Here is a 26,725-nt window from a genome sequence, read left to right as displayed (position 1 = left end):
TTAATAGATGAGAATAAGAATAATGCAAGATTTCTTCTCAGCACTGTAGCCAGGCTGACAGAGAGCCACAGCTCCATTGAGCCTTCTATTCCCATAGCACTCAGTAGTAATGATTTTATGTGCTTTTTTAACAATAAAATTGTTACTCTTAGAAACTAAATTAATGACCTCTTGCCTTTGACCAGTATAGTGTTATCAACAGCTCCCGAAAATGTAAGTTCTAATATTACACTAGTTAGTAAACTAGAATGCTTTTCAGCCATTAACCTTGAACAATTACATTCAATGATTCTCTCTTCTAAACCATCAACGTGCATGTTAGACCCAATTCCAACTAAGCTGTTGAAGGAAGTTTTTCCATTAATTAGCACTTCTTTATTAAATATTATGAATATGTCTTTATTATCAGGCTATGTTCCACAATCATTCAAAGTAGCAGTGATAAAACCGCTTCTTAAAAAGCACAACCTCAATCCAGAGGTTTTAGCCAACTATAGACCTATTTCTAATCTTCCGTTCCTCTCAAAGATTCTTGAGAAAGCGGTCGCAAAACAGTTGTGTGATTACTTAAAAAACAATGATTTATTTGAAGATTTTCAGTCTGGCTTTAGAACACATCATAGCACAGAGACAGCTCTGGTTAAAGTCACAAATGACATTCTAATAGCCTCAGACAAGGGACTTGTCTCTATTCTTGTTTTGCTCGATCTCAGTGCTGCATTTGATACTATCGACCATGATATCCTATTGCAAAGACTAGAGCACTTAGTTGGCATACAGGGAACTGCTTTAGGCTGGTTTAGGTCCTATCTATCTGAACGCTCTCAGTTTGTACGTGTCAACGATGAATCTTCCACGCAAACCAAAGTTAGCCATGGAGTGCCACAGGGCTCAGTGCTCGGACCTATTTTGTTCACATTATATATGCTTCCGTTAGGCAATATTATAAGGAATCATTCTGTAAACTTTCATTGTTATGCGGATGATACTCAACTATATTTATCAATCAAGCCTGATGAAATTAATCATCTAAATAAAATTCAAGACTGCCTTAAGGACTTAAAAACGTGGATGACCTTAAACTTTTTGATGTTAAACACGACCAAAACTGAAGTTATTGTACTTGGCCCGAAGAATCTACGAAACAAATTATCTAAAGATATACCAACTATGGATGGCATTAATTTGGCCTCCAGTGAGACTGTAAGGAATCTTGGTGTTATATTTGATCAGGATTTATCCTTTAACGCCCACATACAATCAATTTCAAGGACCGCCTACTTCCATCTACGTAACATTGCAAAAATCAGGCATATCTTGCCTCAAAACGATGCAGAGAAACTAGTCCATGCATTTGTTACTTCAAGGCTGGATTATTGTAACTCCTTATTATCAGGGAGTACCAAAAATGCTGCAGCTCGTGTACTAACCAGAGTTAGGAAAAGGGACCACATTACTCCTGTTCTGGCTGCCTTACACTGGCTCCCTGTAGAACACAGGATAGAATTTAAAATGCTTCTTCTCGCCTACAAAGCCCTTAATGGTCAGGCGCCATCTTACCTTAAAGAACTCATTATACCCTACTGTCCTACTAGGGCATTGCGTTCCAAGAATGCAGGGTTGTTGGTTGTTCCTAGAGTCTCTAAAAGTACAATGGGAGCCAGAGCCTTTTCTTATCAAGCTCCACATTTGTGGAATCAGCTTCCAGTTTGTGTTCGGGCGGCAGACACCCTATCCGTTTTTACGAGTGCGCTTAAAGGTCCCATGTCATGGCCATTTCCACTGATCATAATTCCATTGTTGAGGTCTACTAGAATAGATTTATACTGTGCAATTTTCCAAACTCACATTGGTTTCGCATATGCATCTCTGTAAAGTATGTGTATTCACTCTCTCCACTAAACGGCTCGCTGCAGCTCTTGCCCCCCCCTCCCTGTGAGCCCAGTGTGCTCCGAAACACAGCGAAACACAGCCAAACTCACCCTGAGCACACACAAAGTCACAGCCGAAGTAAAAACAATAAGTGTGGCTTGATATTGAGTAAGAAAAAGGTTGATAGACGCTGTGAGAATGGGTCTGCAGAGAGAATTTCGCCGTGATCCCAACTGTCTGTTATCAGCCTGCAGCCAGGGAGGAGAGATCAGCAGAGCTGCCTGCACTGAGTGTGTGAGGAAGTCCGTGGATTGGTCAATTTGGACCAATCAGCGGGGGCTTAACGTAACGGCTCCACGGACGTAACGTAACGGCTCCACGGATTGGTCCATTTCGTTCCGGGGACCACATGACATCATGATGTCCCCGGAGAATCAAATGGACAATGACGTATCTCCAACGAGGCGTTTTGGGGAGATATTTTCTGTTTTAGAGTTTTACTCCCTACATGGTGCACTTTGAGGGTTTTGACTCTGCAGACCGTTTACATGCATAAAAACCTTCATAACAACAAGGGGACGGGTGATAACCGGAAAAGCATGACATGTCACCCTTAAGACCTTCCTTTTTGATAAAGCTTATAGTTAGGGCTGATTAGATGCAGTCCCTAGTTTTGCTGATATAGGCTTAGTTTGTCGGGGGACATCTTCCTTCTTCCTTCTCTCTGTCTGTACCCGTGTACTCTCATGTTCCCATTAACCCAGCTTCCCCACATTTCTTTCTTTTTGGTGTCTATATACGTCGGGATCCGGAGTCATGGATGATCCTGCGGTCCTGTGTCCTGCATCGCGAGCCCTGGATCGCGAGTCGTGGCTGTGGTCCTGGATCATCGGTCCTGGATGGATATCCTCGTGGATTCATCTTCCTATTATACACACATGCATTTCCAAACATTTGGACTACCTATGTTGCAAATGTATTATCTCTTCAATTTACACACGGCATCTATTGCACGTCTGTCCGTCCTGGGAGAGGGATCCCTCCTCTGTTGCTCTCCCTGAGGTTTCTCCCATGTTCCCTTTAAACTGAGGGTTTTCGCCGGAAGTTTTTCCTTGTACGATGTGAGGGTCTTAGGACAGAGGGTGTAAGGACAGAGGGTGTAAGGACAGAGGGTCTAAGGACAGAGGGTGTCGTATTGTCATACTGATGTTCTGTACACACTGTGAAGACCACTGAGACAAATGTAACATTTGTGATATTAGGCTATATAAATAAACATTGATTGATTGAATATTTATACAACATATCAATGTGTATGTAGTTACATCAATATTTGAAAAAGTTAAATTTGCTAATATTTGAGGATTAAGATATAATAAGAAGTACTTTTATTGATACCAATTTGGGAAATGTTTGCTTTGCAGCAGCAAAAGACAAGGCATTGCACATAAGACAGTTAAAAGACTAGAATTAAACATGTAAACATGTAAACATCTCAAATAGAAATAAAATAGCAGAAAATATACAGTGTGAACAGCTATCTTACCTGTTAACATATACATGTTAGGCTAACGTTGCCTTGGTTACAGAGCCTGTTGCTGTTGTTTATTGCTTTGAATAGTTTAAAACAAATATTATCTTCTTAAACTTGAATGGTAGTCAGGAGCATCACTTCCTAATGTTTGATATATTTAGAGGGAGGGAAGGAAGGTTTCAAAATTCAGATTAGATTCATTTCTACAATTTCTTTAATTCATGGTGGTTTCAGTAATCCCCTGGTAATTAAGGACATAAGTAATCTACATGAGTAATGCCTTCTTTATGACTTTCAGAAAGGACAGGAGACCGACAGGTGCCTATCAATGATCGTCAACCGACAGTAAATAAATGGAATTCAATAAACATTGAATAGCATATCATGCAGTTTGTCTGTGCCTTTTCCTCCGTGTTGTCCGGCATATAGTCTCCCCCATGGTTTGCTGTGCAGCTGGGGGGTGCTCCAAGCGCTCAGACAAAGGAGTATGAATGTAAGGTTTCTCCACTGACACAGAGAGGAGGAAAGAATGTCTGGCTCAAGTCAGCAGGAGCAATTTAACTATCACAAAAGGCAACAACTTATGTGAGGTAATCATATTTTTCACAAAACGAAGACCACACCATTGAGAAGCTTAACGTCTGTTTAATAAAAATAAGGAACAGGGAGAGGCTTGCAAAGCTCTGGGAGTTGAGACTCAGGGTGAGGGTCTCGTTGCAGGTCTTCAGGCTCCATTGTTCTTGTGCTGAGAGAGGGAGACAGGAGAAAGGGTTAGATACATCTAGCAACCTATAGGATGGGAAATTGCCGACCTATTTTAAACTTACCTTGTGTTTCACTCTCACTTAAGTCCCTCTCCCTTTGCCATCAATCCAAAATCAGCTGAGCTGCAACATAATACAGACAGGTAATAATCAACAGAATCACAAAGACATAATATGACTCTGCTAAAAACACTCACCCATAAGTTACGTGTTAGTTTACTGTTTAGAAGTCTCAAATATCCACTCTAAATCCATATCGATAGCGATGCATCACACAAATAGCTCTCTTCCTTATTATTGTGTAACGTTAACTATATTATACTAGCTTGAACTCCAAGATGGATATCCTCACTTCACCACCTCCACCCACTACAATCACACGCCCCAATGTTATATCTAACTAATATGTAACTCCCTCCACCTGGATAAAAGCACGTTAAGAAGCCCCTTTTCTCTAATTCCACAACGTTGGAGGAAATAACATGAGGAGAACGGATTAATAGGCTGTTCGTGGTTAACGTGCTAGTTAACGGCATACTAGCCTAATCTGTTATCTGTAAACATTAAATATACTGACTGAAGGGATAATCCACTGACATCCTTTAATACACGTGTAGTTGATTTGATTCAGATGTTCTGATAATATCCGCAATATAAATCTTTAAACGTCTTCTTACCTTCAAAAGTCCATCACGAGCGGTCTATTATGCTGCAACCAGACTGCTAGCCGCAGAACTATTGAGAGGCTCCACGATCCGCCATTGCTGTAAAAAACTGGTGCATTGGAGTGAACGGAGATGTCGTAACTCTTCTATTACACGGCTCTGCCTGAAACATGTGACACAGCACGATGTCTGTTCACAGTGCTGAGAGTGAGTTAACACAGGCGCCATAAGCACTGATGATAGTGAATAACGGCATACTGGACGTGGACATGTGAAACACGTTTGGCTCTCTGACATTGCGCTGTGTGACACTTGCTGGAGGTCATGTAAAGCTCACAAAGCAGTATGTGGTGGAGAGACAACAGTTTAGTTTATATAAGAGGGGAGAGTCTCTACTTCCAAATCTTAAAAGGCCTTCACTTTAAGGACAGAACGCTTTGTGTATAACAGGTACAGTATGTGTACTTTGCTGAAATAAATTAATCACTTCACTTCTATGTGTGACACTGCAACTAACTCCAGACCTGGCAGAGACGTTTAACCTCTAATAGGATGATGCAGCATAATTCTGTTTTCACTGCGCGCACATTGAAAACAGCTTACAATTTCATGTTTTCAGTGGCAGATTAATCCATTGGTGCTCTGCTGGGTATTTGTAGGTGCAGAACAGTGTATGCATGTCAAAATAAACTCAAGTGTGTTCAATGAAGGAACATGCAACCACTGCAACAGGGAGGGGGGGGGGGGCTACGTGATGTTTTTTTTATCTAATAGTTTTAGAAAGGAATAACATATACCAGGCTCTGAGAGACACAATAATTATTAGTAGATCAGTTTTTCTATTTAAATGGGATTTGTTGACAAGAGAAATACGCATTAACACCAGACTTCTCTTTAGAATGTATGTCCTTCCTCTTAAAAGTGCCCTCATGCCGCTGCATCAGGCTGCATCACCTGCCATCTCAGATAGGATGCTGATCATGAGCCAAGACTCAATGTTCTTTTTAATCAAATGTCCCCATATTTGGAGACATTTCAGGATGACCACTGGAATTTTAAAGAGTTATTTGAAGCAATGAAAAAAGCCTGGCAGCACCACAAAAGGCGGTAACAACAGGACGTGCAGCAGACAGGATTACTGAACATAGGACTTTCAGTGGATTAATTGTGAAGTGCATGCCAGACAGGGCATCAGATCACTGCAGCAGGGTGTGTGGGAAGTAACTAAGTACATTTACTCAGCTATTGTACATAAGTACTACTTTGACATGTTTGTACTTTAATAGAGTATTTGCATTTAAAGTCTCTTTATTGGCCTTTATTTTAACACTCAGTTACTTTGTACATAAACGCATATACTGATGCAGTACTGTACTGCTAAACTACACAGTATGTAATAATAATAATAATAATAATAATTATAATACATTTTATTTAAGGGCGCCTTTCATGACACCGTACATTACAAACTGCTCCAAATTGACCAAATACAATACTATAATGCTCTTACATGTATAAAAACCGAATAATATAATAAACATAATAGTATAATCCATTCTGCAACAAGTGCTTTGACTCTTGAAACAGACTTAAATATTTCTGTACCTTAAATGATTCTGAAATGGGCCATTGTGCAGAATTTGTAATTGGAATAGAGTACTTTAAGACCCTAGTATTTGTACTTAAGTAAAGGATCTGAGTTCTTCTTCCAACACGCCGGGCACTGGTGCATCTTTTGCGTAATTTAATAACCAGATGAGGGCACTTTAATTCAGCCTCCTGTAGCAGTAACAATGAAGCTGGGCCCTGTGCAGAGGGGCTGAACCTCAGTGGGTTTGGTTGAGGGTATTCCCATATCCCAGTGTGAGGCCATTTTGTGATGCGCAGTGTGTGTTACCGAGGATGGATGAATGGAAGGAGGGCGTTTCGTAATACTGTACACATTTCAACAACCAGTTGAGTCTTCTCAACCTATAGTGCCACTACCTATACACATCACTATGTTGCAGACATTTGACGCACCGAGGCCGTGCATTGTCCTGATGGCGCACATCAGATGAAGGTTATCATGGCAGATGCACGAGCAGAACATTATGTAACAGACAGCTTTGATACATAGGACATGTCAGTGTGCAGATTCAACACACGCTGCTCTCAAACTCACTCAATATGCGTGAACACAAAGCACTGGGTATTACTATAAATGGATAAAAGGAAGAAAGAAGAAAGAGCACGCGAACACTCACACAGTCACTAGTTTTATTACTGCAGCACAGAGCATCCCCTCCCACTGCTCTCATGTCAGCTGTGTGTGTGCGTGTGTGCGTGCGTGTGTGTGTGTGTGTACGTGCAGGACTGCGGCATCTTACTTTGGGGTCTTTCTCATAATAATGCTGCTGCGTCCGGATCCAGCGGCCCACCAGGAAGTCCCGGACGGTGTTGGCAAGGGCAAAGTAGTAGTCCCGTTTGGTGGCCACATTTCGGTCTTTCACCAGGGTGAAGTGGAGGTGTCTGTTGAAATTAGTTTTTAGGTCGGTAACGTTTTCCACTCCGGCCAGACCCCTTACAGAAATCTGCTTCCTCTTGTCCTGGTCTGTCAGCGGCTTGGCCATGCTTAATGTTAGATTATTTTTTAAATTTAAATGTCACCCGAAATCCTGCCCACTCTTCTTCTGACTCCTCTGAACACTGCCAGCCGGTAGTACGTGACGGTCAAGTCTGTTTTATATACTTCACGTACCCAGTGACAAGCTAGCGTTTCCGGTCTAGGGGTCTACAAAATAAAAGCCGAATGATTTGTAAGTGCGTCACACGCCTGAATGTTACGTATTTTGGTATTTTCCTTTGCTAACACAGTGATTAGTAAGTTATGTCTATATATGTTCAAGCCGTTGCTATTTTCAGCTAAACGAATCCTTAAAATGCGATGACTGCATGGTTGTCTGAAATTATTTTAGTCAATTAGGAAGTGTGTGACTAAAGCCTATCGCAACAGAGTGCTTTTATGTTCACGTCAAAGTTGCTTTATTTACGGCACTGATTAGGTTAACTTGCCGCATCTCAGCATCCTCGGGATACAAATCCTGGACAAACTGTTCTCATCTCCAATTATCATTGAGTTGAAAGTAAACTTAGGAACTATACCAAACATGTTTTAATAAGTCTTAAAATGTGAGGTTATTAAATCCATAGAAGCAAATAGAGGAAGGAACTGAGAGGTGGACACTTAATATATGCTTTTAATTAATGTAACAAGTTGGTTAACGGTGGTTAAGTTAAAGAAACAAATACTCATTTGAAAAAAAGGTCCAACTTCTTTAACTTAGAAGTTAATGTGTAACCTTAAAACAGTAATGTAATGGTGTAAAGGTCAGCTTAATATACTAGGGATCAGAATCTTTGTCAAGCAAATTACATTTTCTGTTGTGAAATTAGCCAAACTTGTATTAAATCTCTCACACAGTTATTCAAGGTCCACTTCTAGCTTTTCAAGGTCTTTGTTGAAGTGGGCAGTTTCCTCCGTTGTCATCAAGAGCTCTATTTATAGGACTTAGGTCAGTGATAAGGTTGTATGTGGGGTAAATGAGGATTGAACAAACTACATCCACTAAGGAAGACCATGTGATGCGGTTGAAAGAGAAATGTCAAGGGTTCTTTCAGTTAGGATACATTGTCAAACTAGAAGGTCCACATTAGGTCATGTAAATTACACACCCCAAGAAAAGCAGAACTGGAGTTCAATTTTGTTTGTCAAATGCAAACCCAATACGTTTCTCCAACATGGTAGAACTAATTAATCTCTTGTTGATATATTTGTCTTCAGAATAACAGAAATGTGTTGCTCATGTGCTTCAAAATAGGGTCAAAATCCCTCATAAGTGTACAAATGTATAAAAGTGGTACTCCAAGTGTAGACTTTCTGGAGTTGAGAGGCAGTGGGCAACATGGACAATGCCTGGTTATGCAACACATTTCAATGAGGCAGCCAGCAGGGTGACCGCCTCTTGGCAAGCATGCTGACACAAAGCGTCTTACATCCATGAAAGGAAAAACCAGTCTGTGCTCAATGACAAAAAGGTGAAATGGATCAATTTAATGATAAACCAAGCAAGATTTCAACAGCTTTTCATTCAGGCTAGTGCCAGAAACACAGAAGACTGATTCCAGAAAAACAGAGTAAAACTAACATTTTTCTTCTCTAATAACTCGAGGGACAAAACTGATATTTCTGTCCTTGCAGAAGCAACACAAACACTGCACGCAGCTTCTTATCAGAGCAAGAGATGAAGAAAAACAAGGATATATCAGATTCTCAGCATTCAAGTAGTGCAGGGGTCAGAAGCTGCAGTATTTAGTCCCCCATTTCAAACTCAATGTCAAAACTGAGAAGCAGGCAAGTAAAGAAAAAACAATTAAAACCCTGGGAGTTTCTGGAAAAACAATCTGAGACAGTTACTACAAAAAGGTCATCTGACAGAACAAAGATACACTTCACATCTCGTTATTACAAAAATATTATTCATGACGGTATACATTTCAGAGTGATGTGTTTACAATGTGTCATGCAACTTCAATATATTAAATCCAATGATAGAGCAGGGTCTGAATTGAACATTTGAAGCGTTGTATTAACTTCTGTCTGGCTATTTGAGCAGTTGATTTGGTTATACAAGAGTTGTGAGAAACTATGGGAGCAATGCAGAATGTGCTCGAGAGCAACAGTGTTATTGTATGCACACAAGGGGCTTTATGTCAACACAAACTTTAAAAACGGGAAAAATAAGTCATTTACTAAAGTCACTCAACTTTACAAATGTAACAAACACAACCTTTCTTTGTTTCAGAGATGCCTTCACAATATCCAGGATCAATAAAAAATAAAGCACTGGTTATACTTTTTTCTGTGGGCGCACATCCACAATGTGCTGCAAGGAAATTCTTGTAGGAGGACGATTCTTCTGTGGCAGGGTTAATTCTGGGGGGGAGGAGGTGGGGGGGCAGGAGGCATGCCAAAGGGGGGCATGCCTGGTACCCCCATCCCCATCATGGTGACAAAGTTGGAAGGGTCCATGGGTGGCGGCGGTGGTGGGGGGGCGTACATCATTCCAGTTGAGCCTGGAGGCGGTGGTGGGGGAGGAGGAGGGGCACCCGGGGGCAACGGGGGCTGGACGCCTGGGGGAGGCGGCACCATGGAAGGGGTTCCTATGGGTGGGGGGGGCTGGGCTCCGGAGGTTGCTGGCTGCTGGGGCTGCTGCCATGGAGGCAGGGTGCCGGTGCCAGGGCTGGACGTGGTGGTCGTATCTGCAGGGGGGGGGCAAGGGATGGTTAACTCTCGGTAGGGCTGTTAAGCATTAATGACACGTTAACGCAAACAAAAAATTACGCCACTAATTATCTTAACGCATGTGTATTTTTTGTCCTCGGCCGCCCCGTAGTTTCAGAGCGCATTGAGTTTAAAATACCATCTACAAGCTGATGCTGACAGCCCTGAGGCTGACAGCCCCGCTCCTGCCGTCCGCTTGTGGCAGACCACACTTCCACGCTCACCGGCTGGCCATCGGGAGGACCGGGAGGGAGTGTGTATGTGTGGCACGATGTTTCAATGAAAACGGAGTGTAGTGATCAGACATTTCGCCGACAACTGCGCCGAGCACTTGACTTTATGCAGGTAGCCAGACAGTGGGACATTGTACGAAAAGTCAGCACACTCAGCACGGATAGTGCACGCAACATGATTGCACATAGCTCCAACGATCCATCACAGTACACGTTTAACACGTTTAACAGCCTCATCTTTGTCAAACATCTTATATCTGCTCCCTGATCTCACGGAGAATTGTAAGTGGCTACTGCCTGAGATCGAATGCTGTGGTTTTATTAAATGTGCCAACTGCTAGGACTGTCTTAGGGAAGACAGCTCTTAGATGCGCAGCTCGCTGTCTTGGAACAGTCTGCAAATTAAATGGAAACTGAACAATCTGGTGCCACTAAATGTTTTTAAAGCTCGGTTGGATGCTACTCAATCGGAAGCTGTTGGTACCTGTTTATGTGGATAATTATGTAAACGATGCTGTATGATGTCCTTTTGTTGTTCGGTTTATGTTTTATGTTTCATGTGGAACTACTTGAGCAGGTCTCCCTTGGAAAAGAGATCAATGATCTCAATGGGATTTATCTGTATAAATAAAGGTTTGAAATGAAATGAAACTTTCTTATGTTCTTTCTCGAACACGTAATGAAGGTTATTAAGCGTTTTAGCTCCTTTATGAAGTGAAGCAGCCTCCCTGTCTGTGTCCCACATCCCCAGACTCGGAGGAGCACGGGGATGTCAGTATTGTTTATGAAGCAAGGTAAAGAAAGTACATTATTGAAATGAAAATACTATTCATTTACTTTTACAAACAGTGGGCAGCATGTGTATTGCATATATGTGTAAGCGTGCAAGCGTCTTTGAGTTGTAGAAAAGCGCTAGGCCTATACTGTAGGCTATAACTATAATGTGTCATTATTATTATTATTAGGCCTATGTGTTGGACATGTGTGGTTGGACTGTCTCACAGGCAGGCTGCAGTGTAACATCAGAGGAGACTGGGCCAATTGCACATTCTCAAACTGCACCACTTGGAACTAACTAAACAATGCAGAGATTATTTTTATATAATTGTATTCAATAACCGTAAGAAATTAAACAGTATGAAGTGATTTGTAAATAGGAATACAGATTTGACTTAATGTTTTCATAAATATATTTTTCTCCCAGTTTGTCATGGGACTTATTTTGACCCTCTCAAAGAACCGGAATCGAGAACCGAAAATAACCGGAATCGAAACCAGAACCGGAATTGTTAAAATCCAAACGATACCCAACCCTATGTGTGATGCAGTAAAATCTTACCGCTCACTTACGTTAGCGGTGTCGTAAAAACCGTGGGAAAATGTAAAATACGATGACGAAGAAGAAGATTCCAGTGAGCCCAATTTTACAATTTTAGTACATTTCCAAACTCACTTGTCCATGGACAAGTACTCTCTAAAACTGTGAATGCTGATGCCATCTAATTTTGGCAAAGAAGGTTTTTTTAGTCATGTGCAAAAAGATGAGCCAAATAGTATATATAATATCTGAATATTAGAACTGTGTTTGAAGTAGAGAAATATGGAATGGTTTCAATTTCAACGTGGTCTTACTCTGTTGCCAGGGTAGCTGCGTACTTGTTGCCATGCTGCTCGTTGGAGGGGGAGGTGGAGCCTGCTGTTGCCATGGTGGCAGAGGTCCAGAAGGAGGGGGAGGTGGCTGGTTGCTGGGGGGAGGAGGTGGGGGTGGCATCATGCCCATTGGAGGTGGCAGCAGACCTGCAATGAAACCAAAAGACATTTATTTATTCTCATTTGAACACAACACACAGACTTTTGTTATCATTTATAAAGATGTTGATATTAAAAGCCAATAGACTTTATTAAAACCCAGCTCTCCTTTGTGGAATCTCCAGACTGTCCAGGGCTGTGAGTTATGATGTCGTCTGAGGAACATAAGCTACTTAAGTAAAACCCATTTCCTGCCGCCCCTTAACATCATTTACCAACAGTCAGCTCCCTGGAGCTCCATTTTCACTGGACTTATTTCCCTAGGAGTCACCTGCGTTATTCAGTCATATAAATCCCATTTGAAGCATAGAGGTGGGATATCTTTCTCCCCAACCTCAGTAATAGCCACAATAACCTGATAATTTGCTGATTCCTTATTATCTAAATCTTCCCAGGAGTCATATCTATACTCATTGTGAAATGAGAAAAAAGGTACCGCCGTTAGGAGCCATGGAAGCATATCAAATGGTCTGATGTAATGTCAGCCACCGGGGGTATTCTGTTTTTGAGCCTCTCTGCTTTTACGATTTAACTTCCTGGCTGGTTGTGGCTCCTGATTGCAATGTACAAACAACTATCCCCTGATTACCGATTGCTCTTTAAGCTTTTAAGCGTCTCTGATTTCCAAGTGAAGTTCTGAAGGAGTAAGGACTCTTTGAACCAAGAAGAATAATGCACTGTGACTCCCCTCAGGGGGCTTGTGGATTTACTTTGTGGTTCCTGTGGCTGTCCATGTTTTTATTCCCCACATTCCCCTATTGGGTTAATTTCATCCAACTAGAACTTGAGACAAGTTAAAAACTCCCCAACCCCATAAATGTCCACTCTTACCCATGGGATGTCCGTGACCCTGGCCCATGGGAGGCGGGGGAGGCTGCATCCAGGGGGGAGGCATGCCGTTGGGGTTTGGGGGCATTGGGGGGCCTCCCATGCTGGGCATTGGTGGAGGGTAGTGTTGGAGTCCTCCATGGCCACCATGACCGCCATGACCTCCGTGACCTCCATGACCTCCGTGACCTCCATGCATGCCGTGGTAGTTCCTGTTTTCCGACGGACCAGAGTTCATCCAGGGAGGCCGGTTCTGCTGTAAACGAACACAGCAGGTTTAGACACTGTTCTGGAGAAACAGGACTTTGGAACCATGTGTGTTGCCAACTCACCGGTGGTGGCTGGTTGTTGTTCTGCCCTGAGGACCGAGGCCCTCCTCCATGGTTGTTGGAGTGTCCTCCACCTGATGAGGGGACCGGGGCCTCTCCTAGCTCAGCCATCAGGGACAGATACTCCTTGTCCATACGAGCCTTGTCCTGCGCTGACTGGGGAGGCTCTCCGCCTGTCGCTCTGTGGGCAGCAAATGAGCTACACGAAGCAAACATTGTTACAAAAGAGTTCTAAAAACCACAGAGAGAAATTGGACATTCCGTTTCCTTGAATTGCTGAACTGATCCTCACCTGGTGTACTTGCAGTCAGAGGAGATGTGGCCTGCTCCACCACACTTGGTACAGAGGGTGGTGTTGGTGATGCTGCGAGGCTCCGAGTTCTGCCAAGGACGGAGGATCCTATAGAAGAACACATTCTGTCTTCAGTGAGGCACTATAGCTAAATTCAGAATAATACACTTTTCACAAATGTTCCTTAACCAGGGCCCAGTGTGCATAAAGCACTGTCTGGCTTGTTGCACTGACCTGTTGTCGTCTTCCCTCAGTGTGCCGTTGAGTCTGGCCAGCTCCCTCAGCTGCATCTTCCGCAGGTCGTTCTGATCCTCAGGCGTCTCAATACCTTGCTTTAGAATGTTGCGTATCTGAGGACACACATTTATTATCATATCATTTTTTGGACCTATTAAAGTAAAGTGACAAAGGTTTTATTGTGTAACTGTTTGGCCACTAAGAAAATATACTTCAAGCCTGGATGACGTCCTGGGGGCTTGTGCAGGAATTAGCCCTTAACCAATGAAAGGAGTTCATCTCATTGGATTTGTGTCGAGGGGAACGACACTAACTTCCATATTGGCCCAAAAAAGAGCTCGTCACCCAAGAGCTGTCCATATATGAAACTTCCAATAGAGCATGAGGCATCAATACAGGTTAAATCTGACCTGCTCCACAGCTTTCTTGACGTTCTCCATTGTGTTGGCGGTGACCAGGGCGTGCAGAGGCTCGTCTTCTCCTGGCAGCATCTGCCCGTCCTTTCGGCCGACCTTCCCCTCCTTCACAGAGCCTTTTCCCCGGATCATGATCTTGGCGCAGCACTCCTTCTCAATGTTTTTCAGTGTATTGCCACTGGAAACACAGACAGGGAAAAGGTCACTTCTAACTATGCTGGCTGTTAACTTACTTGTTTATAGACAATGTCAAATAACTCAACATGATAATAATATTAAGAGTAACTTACCGTGGCCCGATAAGTAGACCAACAAAGTTGATTTCAGGGTATTCATCTTGGGGAATCATCACTTTGTCGTTGACTCTAGTGGCTGGAGGTCTGCAGGAAGAAAATACGAAATAAACCATTTTTAAGAGAACAGTGGCAAAAAAAGGGAATACATGTTACATGCTGTTAAGATTACATTTCTTTTCAAGCACACTTGTCTACACAAGTGTGCAGACAAGAGTTGAATTTGAGGCTTCGGATTATTAGTCATCATTTTAAAAAGATGCGTGGACTAATTGTTAGCCGAGTCAACTGCACCAGACACTCAAAACATGTGCCTTTTAATACGTTATTCATGTTAACACAGACTGTGAATATAGCTAAAAGAACACCTACTTATAATCTGCAGGAGGTTTGAAGTCTGGGTTGAGGCCAACCATCTCAGTGATGAGAGAGTGACGCTCCTCTTCAATCTTCTTCCGTGTGCGATACTCGCGTGTGTTTAGCCGCTTGCCCTCGCTGTTGTAGATGGGCTCTGGAGAGGGAGACCTGAAAATGGCAGACAAAAGACAAGAAAGACATCATCAATATCTTTCTAGAAGTGGAGTTCTGCTATTAACAATCAAACAGGCTCGCTACAGCTAACTAAAACTCAAATCTTCATTAGGAACTTTGGATCAATGGGTACTGACATTTATAAAACTATGATGAATTCAAAAACATTGGAATTTTGGATCTACTGAGAGAATTCTCAGAAAGACTACGTGACTCATGGCCAGTGCAAGAGCAAACTCAACGAAAAGAAAACTATGTAGGAACTCCGCACTGACATTATTAAAGGCTAGAGTCCATTCTTTTATACAATTCAGGGTAAAAAGGGGCAACCAAAGACGTATAGTGGTATTTAAGCCAGTATACCGGGGGGCCTCAACCACAAAGAAAAAAACCCAATGACATGGCCATAACTAAACCTGTATACAGGAGTGTTGGCTTACAAGAAAGGAAAGTTGGGAGGTAAGAAAAAGAAACCAAAGCAAGATGTGCAATCCTAAACAGAAACGATGGCTTTGGGAGTTGCTCGGTGTTGGCGTGGCGGAAGAGGTCCGTACCTCCCCTTGGATGCTGAAAACCTGTGTTGCTGCGTTAAGGAGGCTCTGTGCTTGAAAAAGGGTTAGGTTGATGTGGGGTAATTTGGGTTAGAGAAAAGGAATTAAGATTAGATATCCCCCTTTTCCTATGCTCTCCCATCAGAGAGCCACATTTGTGTCCATGTGATGTGAAGAGTGAGAAAAAAATATTGGTTTTCCTTTTAATGCTTCAAACTTCCAGCAGTGACAACCTGAAACACCCCCAGGTGGTTCTGTCACATACGTTTGGGGAATGGTTTATAAGAGAGCGGCAGCTCTGCAATCAGCTTTTTGCTTGCTGTGGAAATGTCTGATTATGAAGAGAACAGGCGGCAGGGACTCTAGCTAACAAAAAGTCAACTTCACACACTCTTCAGAGCCAAAGCCACATCCTGCGGGATCAGATCCTTATGGAAACTATGTTATACGCTGGCCTCTGCTTTTGCAGTTTTCTTCCAGACCTAAAGAGTCCAGAGGGAAAACTGGAACATGCCCCTCTACCCCCTGGGTGGAAATGTTTAAAACCACGTTACGAGAAAACCACAGATGACCAGCTACATACAATTAGTTCAATTTAATCCAAACACTATTAATTAATGATATATTATCATGTACGCTACAGGCCATGAGTTAAATTACCACTTGCAAAAAGTTATATACTATCCAGTAAGTAAAAAACGGAAAAGGCAATATCAATTGATAGTATTTATGTGAGAGCCACAAAGCCAATTCATCTGAGCTGAATATCAGACTTTGAAGGTAAAAATGATGTAAACGGTATAATCAATTACAAAAAAAAATACGTTTTTGTAAAGAGTAAGGTGTTTTGACCCAAACCTGTTTCAGAGGAAAATCTTTAAACATTATGAATTATTATTCACACAGCATTCTACATCAGACACATAAAACAAGCAGAGGGTGAAAACATGTTGATTAAATACTAGAAGGCTAACTAGGAAGCAGACAAAACTGTCAAGTTAAATGAGAAATAATCCACTAAAAATGTGTAAATATTCACATTGTATTGGTTCTACCAAGAAATGCCGATTTAAGCTCAGTTAAAATAAATCTCAATTTATATGGACCTATATTCGGTGGGTTGCCAGAGCATTCATACCGTCTAGCTCCCTTTTTCATTATTTATTACAATACTATTTTTTTATTAAAACGATTGTGTTTAATCCAAGATTTAAACTATGTTTTTTATTACATCATAATGAAATTCTTAAAAATTGGTTTGACTAAAAAATAAATGTAGAAAATGATGGTTCTTTTTACTTCAGTTCAAGAAAACGAGGTTCAATTGAATAACTCAGAAAAATTCAAAGTGGACGTTGGAATTTACTTTAGTTTCTGCAGTCGATTGAGCAAAAATATTAGTTCATATAAGTTTGCACTTTAGCCAATCATTAAGAGTTCATTTTTCGTAATCAAAAGTTTAATTAAATTAAAGTGTTCACTGAATTTGATAAATTGAAGAGAAAAAAGTAATAGATTGAGTTTCATTTTGATGTAATTGCGAACATGGTCTCATTATTTTTTAGCAAAACAATGCATACACCTATATTTGTTAATTATCCTATATGTTTAGGCTCTGTGACTATACATCTGCAATCTAATACTACTATGAGGTCTGAGATTTAGGCTAAAAACCACACATATATATATAGATAGATAGATATACTGAAAATCAACATCTGTCTTCCAAAAAGTCAAGAAGGTAGAGAAAATGTTACTGTTCATGGGTTTAAACTTTTTCCGACCTGTCCTCAGGGTTAACAGGGATTCCCAGGTCTCCTGTACGCAGTTTACGAGTCTGGTCTTCAATCTGCAGTTGGACTGGAAGAATTCAGGTTAGGAAAGAAAAACAAGGATGGAGAGAAATGTGGTTACCATAACAACATCAGAGAGACAATGCTCTGCACAGAGCAATGTCTCATACAATACTGAGGTTAAGACAAATGGTGAGTCTGTTAAATAAAAGAAGGAGATCAAATGAACATCTTGTGAGACTCTAGCACACTTAAGTCCTATCTGAGAACAGCAAAGGAACACATTTGCGAATATGTTCTAGGGATCATTTATATTAGCATAAACCAAACATACTTTTGCTCAGGAAATGATAACGTGGTAGCATATCAGTAAATGTCTAGACCATGGTTCCTTAGGCCAAATATATGCCAAATATATCAATATCTTTCATATTTAAAACCTAAGTGCACAGGGGCTTCACATTCTGAAATGTCAACACATGCTTTGGCAGTTTAAGGACACGTCAGGTCTAGAATATCACTGATTGGGCTGTTTGTTTTGCATGTTCAACAATAGATAAATAGTCACTCTTTGCACTCCACAGATCTTACAATGAGGGGCAGCAGTGACAGAGGACATTATTACATTTAGTACGCAATGAAATCAATCAGTCATCCCATGCACATTATGAAGCTGCAATGAAACCCCCCCCCCCATACACAGAGATTCACTGGTCCCTGAAACAATTACGTTTGATTATCGAGATGAAGACAGGGCCTGTGAATGGTGGATCACAGCAATGTCCTCTTAAAACGCTTCCCTTTGATTGTTTAAGGGGGTCTACTGAATGAGCAAAGGAAACGATAAGTGTGACCAACAGAAGGCGGGCACAAATGAATGTCTACATACCAAGGAAGAACAACCATTACCAATGAGTGTACAGAATCAATAACAATGTCAGTTATTGACAAAAAAAGGATTCATCTGCTTCAGACCACCCCGCTGAGGGCATGTGAAGGCAGTATTTTGGTGCCACAGTGCTGCTGGAAGGCATTTGTGGTTAAAAACTTGTAGTTTTTTGTGAAGGCCACAATCAGAACAACTGATCCCAATTTGCATGCCCACTAAATCAATTAGATTAAATTATAATTAAAACCGGTTTGATTAAATTGCCATTGAAGCAGCATTGCTCACACTTAGACCAATATAAACAGAAGCACATTTTGTCATGTTAGGACATTATGAGTTACGCCTCCATGCACAGGAACAATACTGATGATGTGTAGGGGATCAGGCAAGACAGTGAGTAGCAACCTGCAGCTCTGGACAGATATCAGCAAGCAGTGGTGTTCAATCATTGATCTCAAACTCTTCTTGCTAATGGGTGCCCAATGGTATGCAAACCATAAGACCACAGAATCATTTTCCACAGCGGAACCATTTTACTTCCAATAAAGAGAAATAACCATAATTAAAACCTTACATCATCAAGTTATAATCATTGCTCATTGGAAATGATTGCATTGTCTCAACAGTTGGAGCAAAATTAGACATTTCCCATTTTGTGTAACATATTAATGTCACAGTCAAATGCATTGAAAAATATTACAAGCTTGTAGTTAGTAATGCATGTTGTGGGTGCCTTCAGAGAGCTCTAACTGTTGGGAATTCAGCAAACAGGACATAAATGTAACATTAATACTGGTATGCAGCATGTCAGAAACTTAAATCTTAAACAGATGTAATAGATGAGACATTATGAAACAAACTGCATTAACAGTTACAATATGATACAACCTTAATTATCAAGTTATTTCTGTCTTCATTTAAATAAAAATATTTACCTATGTAGGCTCTCTCCTGATCGCGGGTCAGTCCAGGGGGAATAACAGTGGGCATGCCCGGAATGACTGTCTTCTGATCAGGTGTCTCGCTGCTCCAGCGACTCTTCTTCCTGGATTTCTTCAGATTGAAATCTACCAAGAGACACAGGAATTATACGTCTTGACAGTAGCTTCATGCATGAGGTACAGGTTGTAAATCGATCCAAGTGCCACCTTACTTATATATAGAAATAGACTCAGACATAGCCATGAGAAGCTGGACTTATTAGCAAAGTTAACAATAAAGCCAACTCAGCCATTGACAACGTTTTACATGACTAACATTAGTGTTTTATAAGTTTGGCATGACAGGTTTTCGATAAAGCAAGTTGGACAAAAACGTGTACTACTGAGAACTTGTTAATGGGCCACAATTGTACGTCTTAACATGTCATCAAAAATCTTAAGATGTTTGTATGTATTAGTATTGTATGATTCTGATTAAGGTGTTTACATTTTTGTTACCATTTAGGTTTCTGAGGGGAAACCGTGTTAAATGTTCCTTAGCAAAAAACGTTTGAGATCATACAGCATAAGTATAACAAAAACATCTCCACAATAAATAAAAAAGGCCACATGATCACACGCAGCCTCGTTCCTAAACGGTTGTTGACGCCAACCAATAGCATGAAAGCGTGGTCCGATCAGCTTAAAAGGTTCAAAACGTTTCCCTGGTCTAAGTTGTAAACATTTGACATATTAACGTGGATGCAAGGCGAATAGTTTAGTACAATCAGTATTCTATATGCGTCAATAACAAAACAGCGTTAAAACACTGCGTAGCAAGTCTCCCTTGCCGTAACGTTACACATGGCGTTACGTTTCTTTATTTACCTTGCGTGTATGGATGATCAACAAAAGCTGTTGAATGGGAACATGTTAACACTTGCAAGAGAGCTAAAGTGTTATCAAATGCATGTAGGTGTAAACTATTGTCTTTATTTAGTAATAGTTAGAAGTACTGTCGCGATTTTGTGCCGTGGCTTCATGTCAGGCCTTGTTACATAGCCACATTAGCTAACAGGCTAGCGGTAACTCATGCCGCATTAAGGAGTTCTAATGCTAGCAGACGTTAGGTGAAGTTACCTGCTTTGGACATTCCGCCTCCCGCAGTAGGTTGCTGTTGGGCCTGGGGCGAAAAACTTGTCACCGGATTGAACTGATGTGGTTGCGGAAAAGCTGCGGTGGGCATGGGTGGTTGAAAAGCTTGTATAGAAGGAAAGGGTGCAGGCGGCCCCGGTGTTGGCATCAACCCGTTCCCCGCACCAGGCCCAGCCTCAAATCCTCGTTTAGCGCCAATACTGGGGTGCAACTTCCCTAAAGGAGTTGCGTTTGCGCCCGTAGCCATTTTCGGTGTCCTCAAATAGCGTAGTCTCCGTCCAACTCCAGTCGACTCAAGTGTAAAGTCGTTTAAATTAAGAAAATAACTACCAGTATTGTCTTCAATCCACCTTCACATTACTTTAATCAAAATGGCGTCCAACGGAAAACCACAAAGGATGATCCTATGGACCAAGGAGGATGTGCTGTCGTAAAAATGCAATCCTATTGGCCAGAACAAGCCCCTCCTCTTCGGCCTTGTGCTATTGGGAAAAGTCTTATTTGTTACTCTAGTTCTTAAAACGGATTGGTTCTTATGAGTATCGATCCCGTTATGACACTGAACATGAATTATACATTATTACTACCAAGTATGCACTCGTATTAACTTGTTTTTGAATGTATTCTCTGCCTTTACATTATTTCATGGCACTTTATTTACAAACACAAGAAATATTGTATTTTAAAACAGTGGGCAAGCAAATTACAATTGTTGATTATAACCTGGTATCTTGTAGCAAAGCATGACTGACAGAATATTGACTTTAGACCTCTAAATAAGCATGCACAGTTAACATCTGAAGGTATTGGGTAATATGAATTCAGTAATGGAAATTCAGTCTAATGTTGCAAGACCTTTACATCTGACTCTGAATGTGTTGTACATCCACAATAATACTGTATGAGTATACATGTCATGTCACCCTAATATAGCATGTCGTTATGTCTTCAAACACGCATTGATAAAGTCAATATGCTGGGAACGTCATGTGTGGCATTTATTTTCCTTAATTTGTTTCACTAAGCAGAGATCAGTAGGAAGCCTGTTCCACATACCGTGGGTATCTTGGAGTGATCTGGTTTAACTAACCCTAATCCCGAACATATCCTGCTCCGGAACAGGTTAGGTGTTCAGCATAAATTACCATGGAGATTAACCCCGGTAAGAAGTGAACCAGCGTTGTTGGACCGAAAACCCAGTTAACCCTGAAGTTACCTCGCTAACCCCAAATCTTGCTTCGTAGTACAGGCCTTTGGTTTGACAGATGACTCAGCACAACAAACATACAGTTCAAAGTTTTCAGGCTTTAGAGAAACTGATTTTATTTGTATCCTCTTCATTAGAAATCGACACAAACAGCATAGACATTTGAGGTCATAGACATTATGAAACTCAACAACATGTGTTTTAAATTGCGAAACCTCATACTTATCACAGCAATTAAAATCTATTATCTATAATGAAAGTAATGCACCTACCGATAAAAACATCACAATGCAGATGGATATAAAGTTCAACTTAATTTCACAAAATGTTTGATATAACCCAAATATAAAAAGTAACCATTTTTTTTGTGCAGGTCTATATTTGGTACAGGTGTGACATTTCAGCCCACAGGTTAAACAACGTAAGTGGGGAAGCATACAGTATTCAATTTTGTTTTCGCATTGCTTCACATATCTAATAACAATGAACTCGCACAAACAGTAAAATTAATATGGTAAAATATTTTTGCTGAAAAAAAACAACAAACTCAATTAGTGAAACAAAGGTTCCCTTTAAAACATGCACCATGCACTCATTTCATTTGCTTCTATTAACAGAGTCTAAATAGTTTATAAACATATAGCTACTTTCAGAGGGGCAACAATTCAGTTCTTCTAGTCTCTTGAATAGACGTCCAACACGAGTTAAATTAACCTAGTATCGGCACTTGGGCTAAGCCTGAGCGGCACCAATACCAAAACAAGTAACAAGGACAATGACAGGTGTCAACAGAGCATTATTTTTACTACATTTCAAAGTACCTGGAATGAGATCATAGCATGTGAGGGCAGATAACCATTCACATTGGAATCTACTCGTTGACTATTATGGTTTGTAACTGTATAGTAATCTTACTACCCAAACGCTTTACATACAAAGAGGGCGGATTTTTGCCTTTGATATTACAAATGACAAGTAATGTTTACTTTACATTTTCAGTGATTCCAATGGCACTTAGGCTATCCTACCCACTAAATGGCAGACAGCTCGCACCTGGCTTGTGTATTGGACAAGGATTAGTATGCATATCGTGCCCGATCGGCACCGGGATCCCGCAGATGGTCATAGGTAGAACTTCTTGGTAGGGCGGGGACCGGAGAAAGGCGTGAACGCTCATATGCATATCCACCTGCCTCGACAGGGACTCTCCGAATCGGACTCCGGTCACGTGCGTAGTATGCGGAGACTGGGGCTGGTGGGTGAGGGAGGGGAGGACACTCGTATGGGTCGAGGCTAGAGGGGGGAAGACGTTCCCGCATTAACGCTGTGGAAGGCGTGGATGGAGCTGGCAACGGGACAGTGCGACGTTCCTCGAAATAACTGCCGCCATAAGAATTGACCCTGTACCTCTCGTAGTAGTCCACAACCCCGTACGGATCCCTTTCGTCGTAAGGCGACCGCCGCATCGGGTAGGGTGGTACCGCGCCATAGACCGAGCCGTTGCTCCTGTATGCCGCCTCACTGCCATACATCCGAGCCATGCTATGTTCAGGAACAGCGCTTATGCCATAATCTGGATGCGGCCCGTATCTCATTGCACTCTCGTAGCCCGAACCCCTTCCGTACCCTGCCATGCTGCTGCTGCTGCTGTGACCAGAACCCCGGGAATAACCATGCACAGGAGCATAGCCGCCAGCATAATCTGGATCGCCGCTGTAGTCTGGATAACCCCGATTTTGAGCACGCCCGCCAAATCTCGAAGTATCGTATCCATCAGACTTTGGCTCTGAGCCGTTTCTGTGGTATCCGTTTTGGTCTAGAGGGCATTCTTTGGACCAGTGGCCTTCCTGCCCGCAACGATAACAACCCGATCTGTCTCCCATTCCCGGCGCAGTACGCAGGCGGCTAGTCGAAAGCTTCACGCTCATCAGTTTGCCTTGAAAAGAAAAGACTCAATAAAGACTTATGCCAGCATTTATTTAAAATATATATATTAGACATTTCCTGCCTGGCAAACAAAGTCTCCTAATCCTAGTCAGTCATAAAGCTTGTAAAATATTGTAATTAAAGCTGAAATCCGTAACTTTTCACACATTCTTACCCCCTTGCAATGACGAAAGGGAACTTTAAAAAAGCATCGTGTTATAATGGAAGGTTAAATGTTAGATTGCTATTTGAATCAGCTAGTGCTTAAACACAGCTCAAAGGATTCTTTCCATGTCTGGGTAGCTAAGAGTGTCCATGTGACAAAGATTTAATCATATGCATGTGCAACCGGAAATCAATGACACCGCGGTCAAACGTGACTTGTGTGCGGAAACCAAATAAGGGAAAACAGGACTGCACGCTCAACTGTTCTAGTATTCACCCGGCCCCTAATGGGCCTATGCCATTGAGTTTGATTTGTAAAAATACAGATATGCTTTGTTATTCATTACTTGCATTAACATCCAGTAAAGAGGTGATTCTACAAAGCAATCATAAATTCCAGTAGGTGCCCACGTGTTTTACAACAATCGAGCATTACGGATGCCAGCTTTAAAATAAAAAGTGTGACCATACTTTCTTCAACTTCTCTTCCTTTTTCACTCTTCACTTACCTGTGGGTATTTTCCTAACTTACCTATCAATTCACACATTGAAATATTCTTGATACTACATATATATGGTTAAATCCCCATTAATCCCATCCCAAGAGTTCACCTTTAAAAGCTGTGTTGTCTAAATGATTAATGACTTCCAAGGCATCCTCCATCCGGTCCATGTGAACAAAAGCATAGTTTTTTACTATGTCACACTCTAACACAGAGCCAAACTCTTCAAACTTGGCCCTCAACTCCTGGTTGGTACAGGCAATGTTGCCAACATGTAGTTTAGTGGATCCTCTTGACTTGCCACGGCTCATTTCTACATTCATGGGCTGGCCATTTAGCTCATAATGGTGGAGGTTGCTGATGGCTTCTTCCGCCTCCGCTTTGTCATCCATGTGCACAAAGCCGTAGTTCTTGACAATACTGCATTCTCCAATCTTGCCATATTGGGAGAAGAGAGAGCGAAGTTCTTCCGATGTTGTGTCTGGTGACAAATTCCCGATGAATATTTTCACCATTGTGGAGCTCCCACGTCACTAAGGGTAAGGGAGAATAAGATATCAAGGTTACTGGTATCACAATTATATTTACTTTGACCAATTGATTTAACCTAATTCAAATGATAATTAATCATACTAACTAGACCATCACAAGATGAACTTTGACAACAATGAATGATCAATGGATATATACAGATCATTTTAGTTCCTCAAGACATCATTTGTGGGTCAGTTTTGTTTAACCAATGTTAATGGCATATAATATTGCAAAACAAAAGAATATTCTGTTAGTAGTAAACGTGCACCGCCTCTATCACTGTACCCAGTGGTGTAAAGTAACTAAGTACATATACTCAAGTTCTTTACTTAAGTACAATTCCGTGTATATTCCATGTGTAACATCTGTGCATCTTCTTATTCCGTTGCTGCCAGGACACATTAATTTCCCTACGGGGATTAATTAATGTCCATCTGTACTTTACTCGAGTATCTCCATTTTCCGCTACTTTGTACTGCAACACCACTATACTTCAGAATGTTGTACTTTTACTCCACTACATTTATTTAATACCTTAAGTTACTTTATAGATTTTGATTAATGTTATAAGACTTTACTTAACACTGGACTAAATTCACAAACTACCCAGCAGTAAATAAAACAATATAAAAAAGTTCCACCTTTACCAGCTACAATAAACGTATTAATGCATCCATAATTAAAATCACAACATATTTTTTTATACATCTCGAAATTGGCCATCTGCATAATGACTTATTTTACTTTTGGTAAATTAAGTATAATACTTTTACTTTAGTAACATTTTGAATTCAGGACTTTCAATTGTAACAGAGTATTACTACACTCTGGTACTTTTACTTTAGTACAAGATCTTCCACCTCTGACTGTATCCAGTTCTCTTCATATATCCATGGTTCACGGCCCCAGCTGTGAGTTCAATGCTTTATGAAAAAGTGCATATCCTCAAAAGAAGAATTATTAGTAAATATGTTCGTCTGTAGAACACAGTGTGGATTTGCATTGCTTATCTCTTGCTTGTATAGAAAGGCCTACCTTTCCAGCTCTGGCATTACTCCACAAAAGGGACACTACACATCACTCTCTTCCATTCACAGCAAACCGTGTATCTGCAGCTTCTTTCGTTAGCTGCTAATGATGCTAGCCGAGTTAGGAACATTGTGGCATAAAATGTATTTCGTATAACGCTAGCTAAATCATCATATTTGATTTGAATCGTAAGCAATGCTTTTTAACATGCAGTTTTAACCAAATGTCTTGTCTAAACACGTGGTAGGTTAAACGTTAGTCCGTAAACTAGCTTAGCGTATCCATACATTTTACAAAACACGCATTTGATACCACTGTTTGGCCTAGCTAGCGTCAGTCCGTGTATTGCACCGTTTTGATTACAAATAAGCCTTTAGATAACGTTCAATATGTGATGTTTACATTCTTACCTATTTAAAACTACGATGAGCGTCTCTTCCCTCGGAGAATGAATGACGATTGAACCCTGTACGACTGACTGACGTTAGCAGTTCATGAGCAAGCAAACACCAAAGCAGGAGCAGGCAGCTAACTCTGCTAGCACGGAGAGCAAGGAGAGACAATCGTTACAGCGCCAAATGCTACGCCATAATGTTGATATGAGACATAAACTTTTTTTGTTTTAAATATTGGAGTGAAAATAATAAAAACGCAAACAAGTCAATCACATATCACTAGTATTGTGATAACCCTATAATTCCCTTTATAAATGTAAATAAAAACGGTGTATCTTCTAATACTTGACAGAACAGGCCCTTGTTTAAGAAAAGCAGCCCATAATCACAGTTTACATAAATGTGAATAACAGATTAGCATTCTTTATATTAACAATTTGTTTTAGCCTACCTATAAATATATATGTTACCCTCTGAGGGTCCTAAACCCCAGGCTGGTTAACATTAATGTAAATGTTGCATTGTTTTTACC

At 41.1% G+C, this 26,725-nt stretch overlaps 2 protein-coding genes, 1 long non-coding RNA gene and 1 pseudogene across 5 annotated transcripts; all 4 read right to left on the bottom strand.

The window, feature by feature from the left end:
* LOC117463539 (glycogen phosphorylase, muscle form-like) overlaps window positions 1-7,550 on the bottom strand; it is a 47,759-nt pseudogene extending 40,209 nt beyond the window's left edge.
* Window positions 4,032-5,525, bottom strand: LOC139435712 (uncharacterized). Its single transcript, XR_011644925.1, has 3 exons — window positions 4,848-5,525; window positions 4,234-4,293; window positions 4,032-4,151 (listed from the first exon to the last, which is right to left on the bottom strand). It is a non-coding gene; the product is annotated as an uncharacterized lncRNA (long non-coding RNA).
* Window positions 7,551-8,913: 1,363 nt separating the features above from the next.
* On the bottom strand, window positions 8,914-20,825 carry sf1 (splicing factor 1). 2 transcript variants are annotated; one of them, XM_034105765.2, is made up of 12 exons: window positions 20,420-20,825; window positions 19,295-19,426; window positions 17,462-17,537; window positions 14,968-15,120; window positions 14,593-14,682; window positions 14,297-14,480; window positions 13,884-13,999; window positions 13,650-13,757; window positions 13,361-13,556; window positions 13,032-13,284; window positions 12,024-12,188; window positions 8,914-10,136 (listed from the first exon to the last, which is right to left on the bottom strand). In XM_034105765.2, the coding sequence occupies exons 1-12, from the start codon at window positions 20,679-20,681 to the stop codon at window positions 9,805-9,807; spliced, it is 2,067 nt and encodes a 688-aa protein (XP_033961656.1). In that variant the 5' UTR covers window positions 20,682-20,825; the 3' UTR covers window positions 8,914-9,804. The 2 variants fall into 2 exon arrangements, with proteins under 2 accessions (XP_033961656.1, XP_033961657.1); XM_034105766.2 differs by lacking the exons at window positions 17,462-17,537; window positions 20,420-20,825 and having other exon boundaries at window positions 19,295-19,382.
* A 906-nt stretch (window positions 20,826-21,731) lies between these two features.
* LOC117463836 (RNA-binding protein 4.1-like) lies at window positions 21,732-26,347 on the bottom strand. Of its 2 annotated transcripts, none has more exons than XM_034106309.2 (3): window positions 26,209-26,347; window positions 24,345-24,768; window positions 21,732-23,577 (listed from the first exon to the last, which is right to left on the bottom strand). In XM_034106309.2, exons 2-3 carry the CDS (start codon window positions 24,748-24,750, stop codon window positions 22,718-22,720), a joined length of 1,266 nt encoding a protein of 421 aa, XP_033962200.1. In that variant the 5' UTR covers window positions 24,751-24,768; window positions 26,209-26,347; the 3' UTR covers window positions 21,732-22,717. The 2 variants fall into 2 exon arrangements, with proteins under 2 accessions (XP_033962200.1, XP_033962201.1); XM_034106310.2 differs by lacking the exon at window positions 26,209-26,347 and adding an exon at window positions 25,805-25,966.
* Window positions 26,348-26,725: the final 378 nt, after the last annotated feature.

The sequence above is a fragment of the Pseudochaenichthys georgianus genome, chromosome 18, assembly GCF_902827115.2.
Source record: "Pseudochaenichthys georgianus chromosome 18, fPseGeo1.2, whole genome shotgun sequence".
Classification (NCBI taxonomy): Eukaryota; Metazoa; Chordata; class Actinopteri; order Perciformes; family Channichthyidae; genus Pseudochaenichthys; species Pseudochaenichthys georgianus.
The sequence above is the reverse complement of the archived record's forward strand: the minus strand, read 5'-3'. Positions and strand labels throughout refer to the sequence as shown.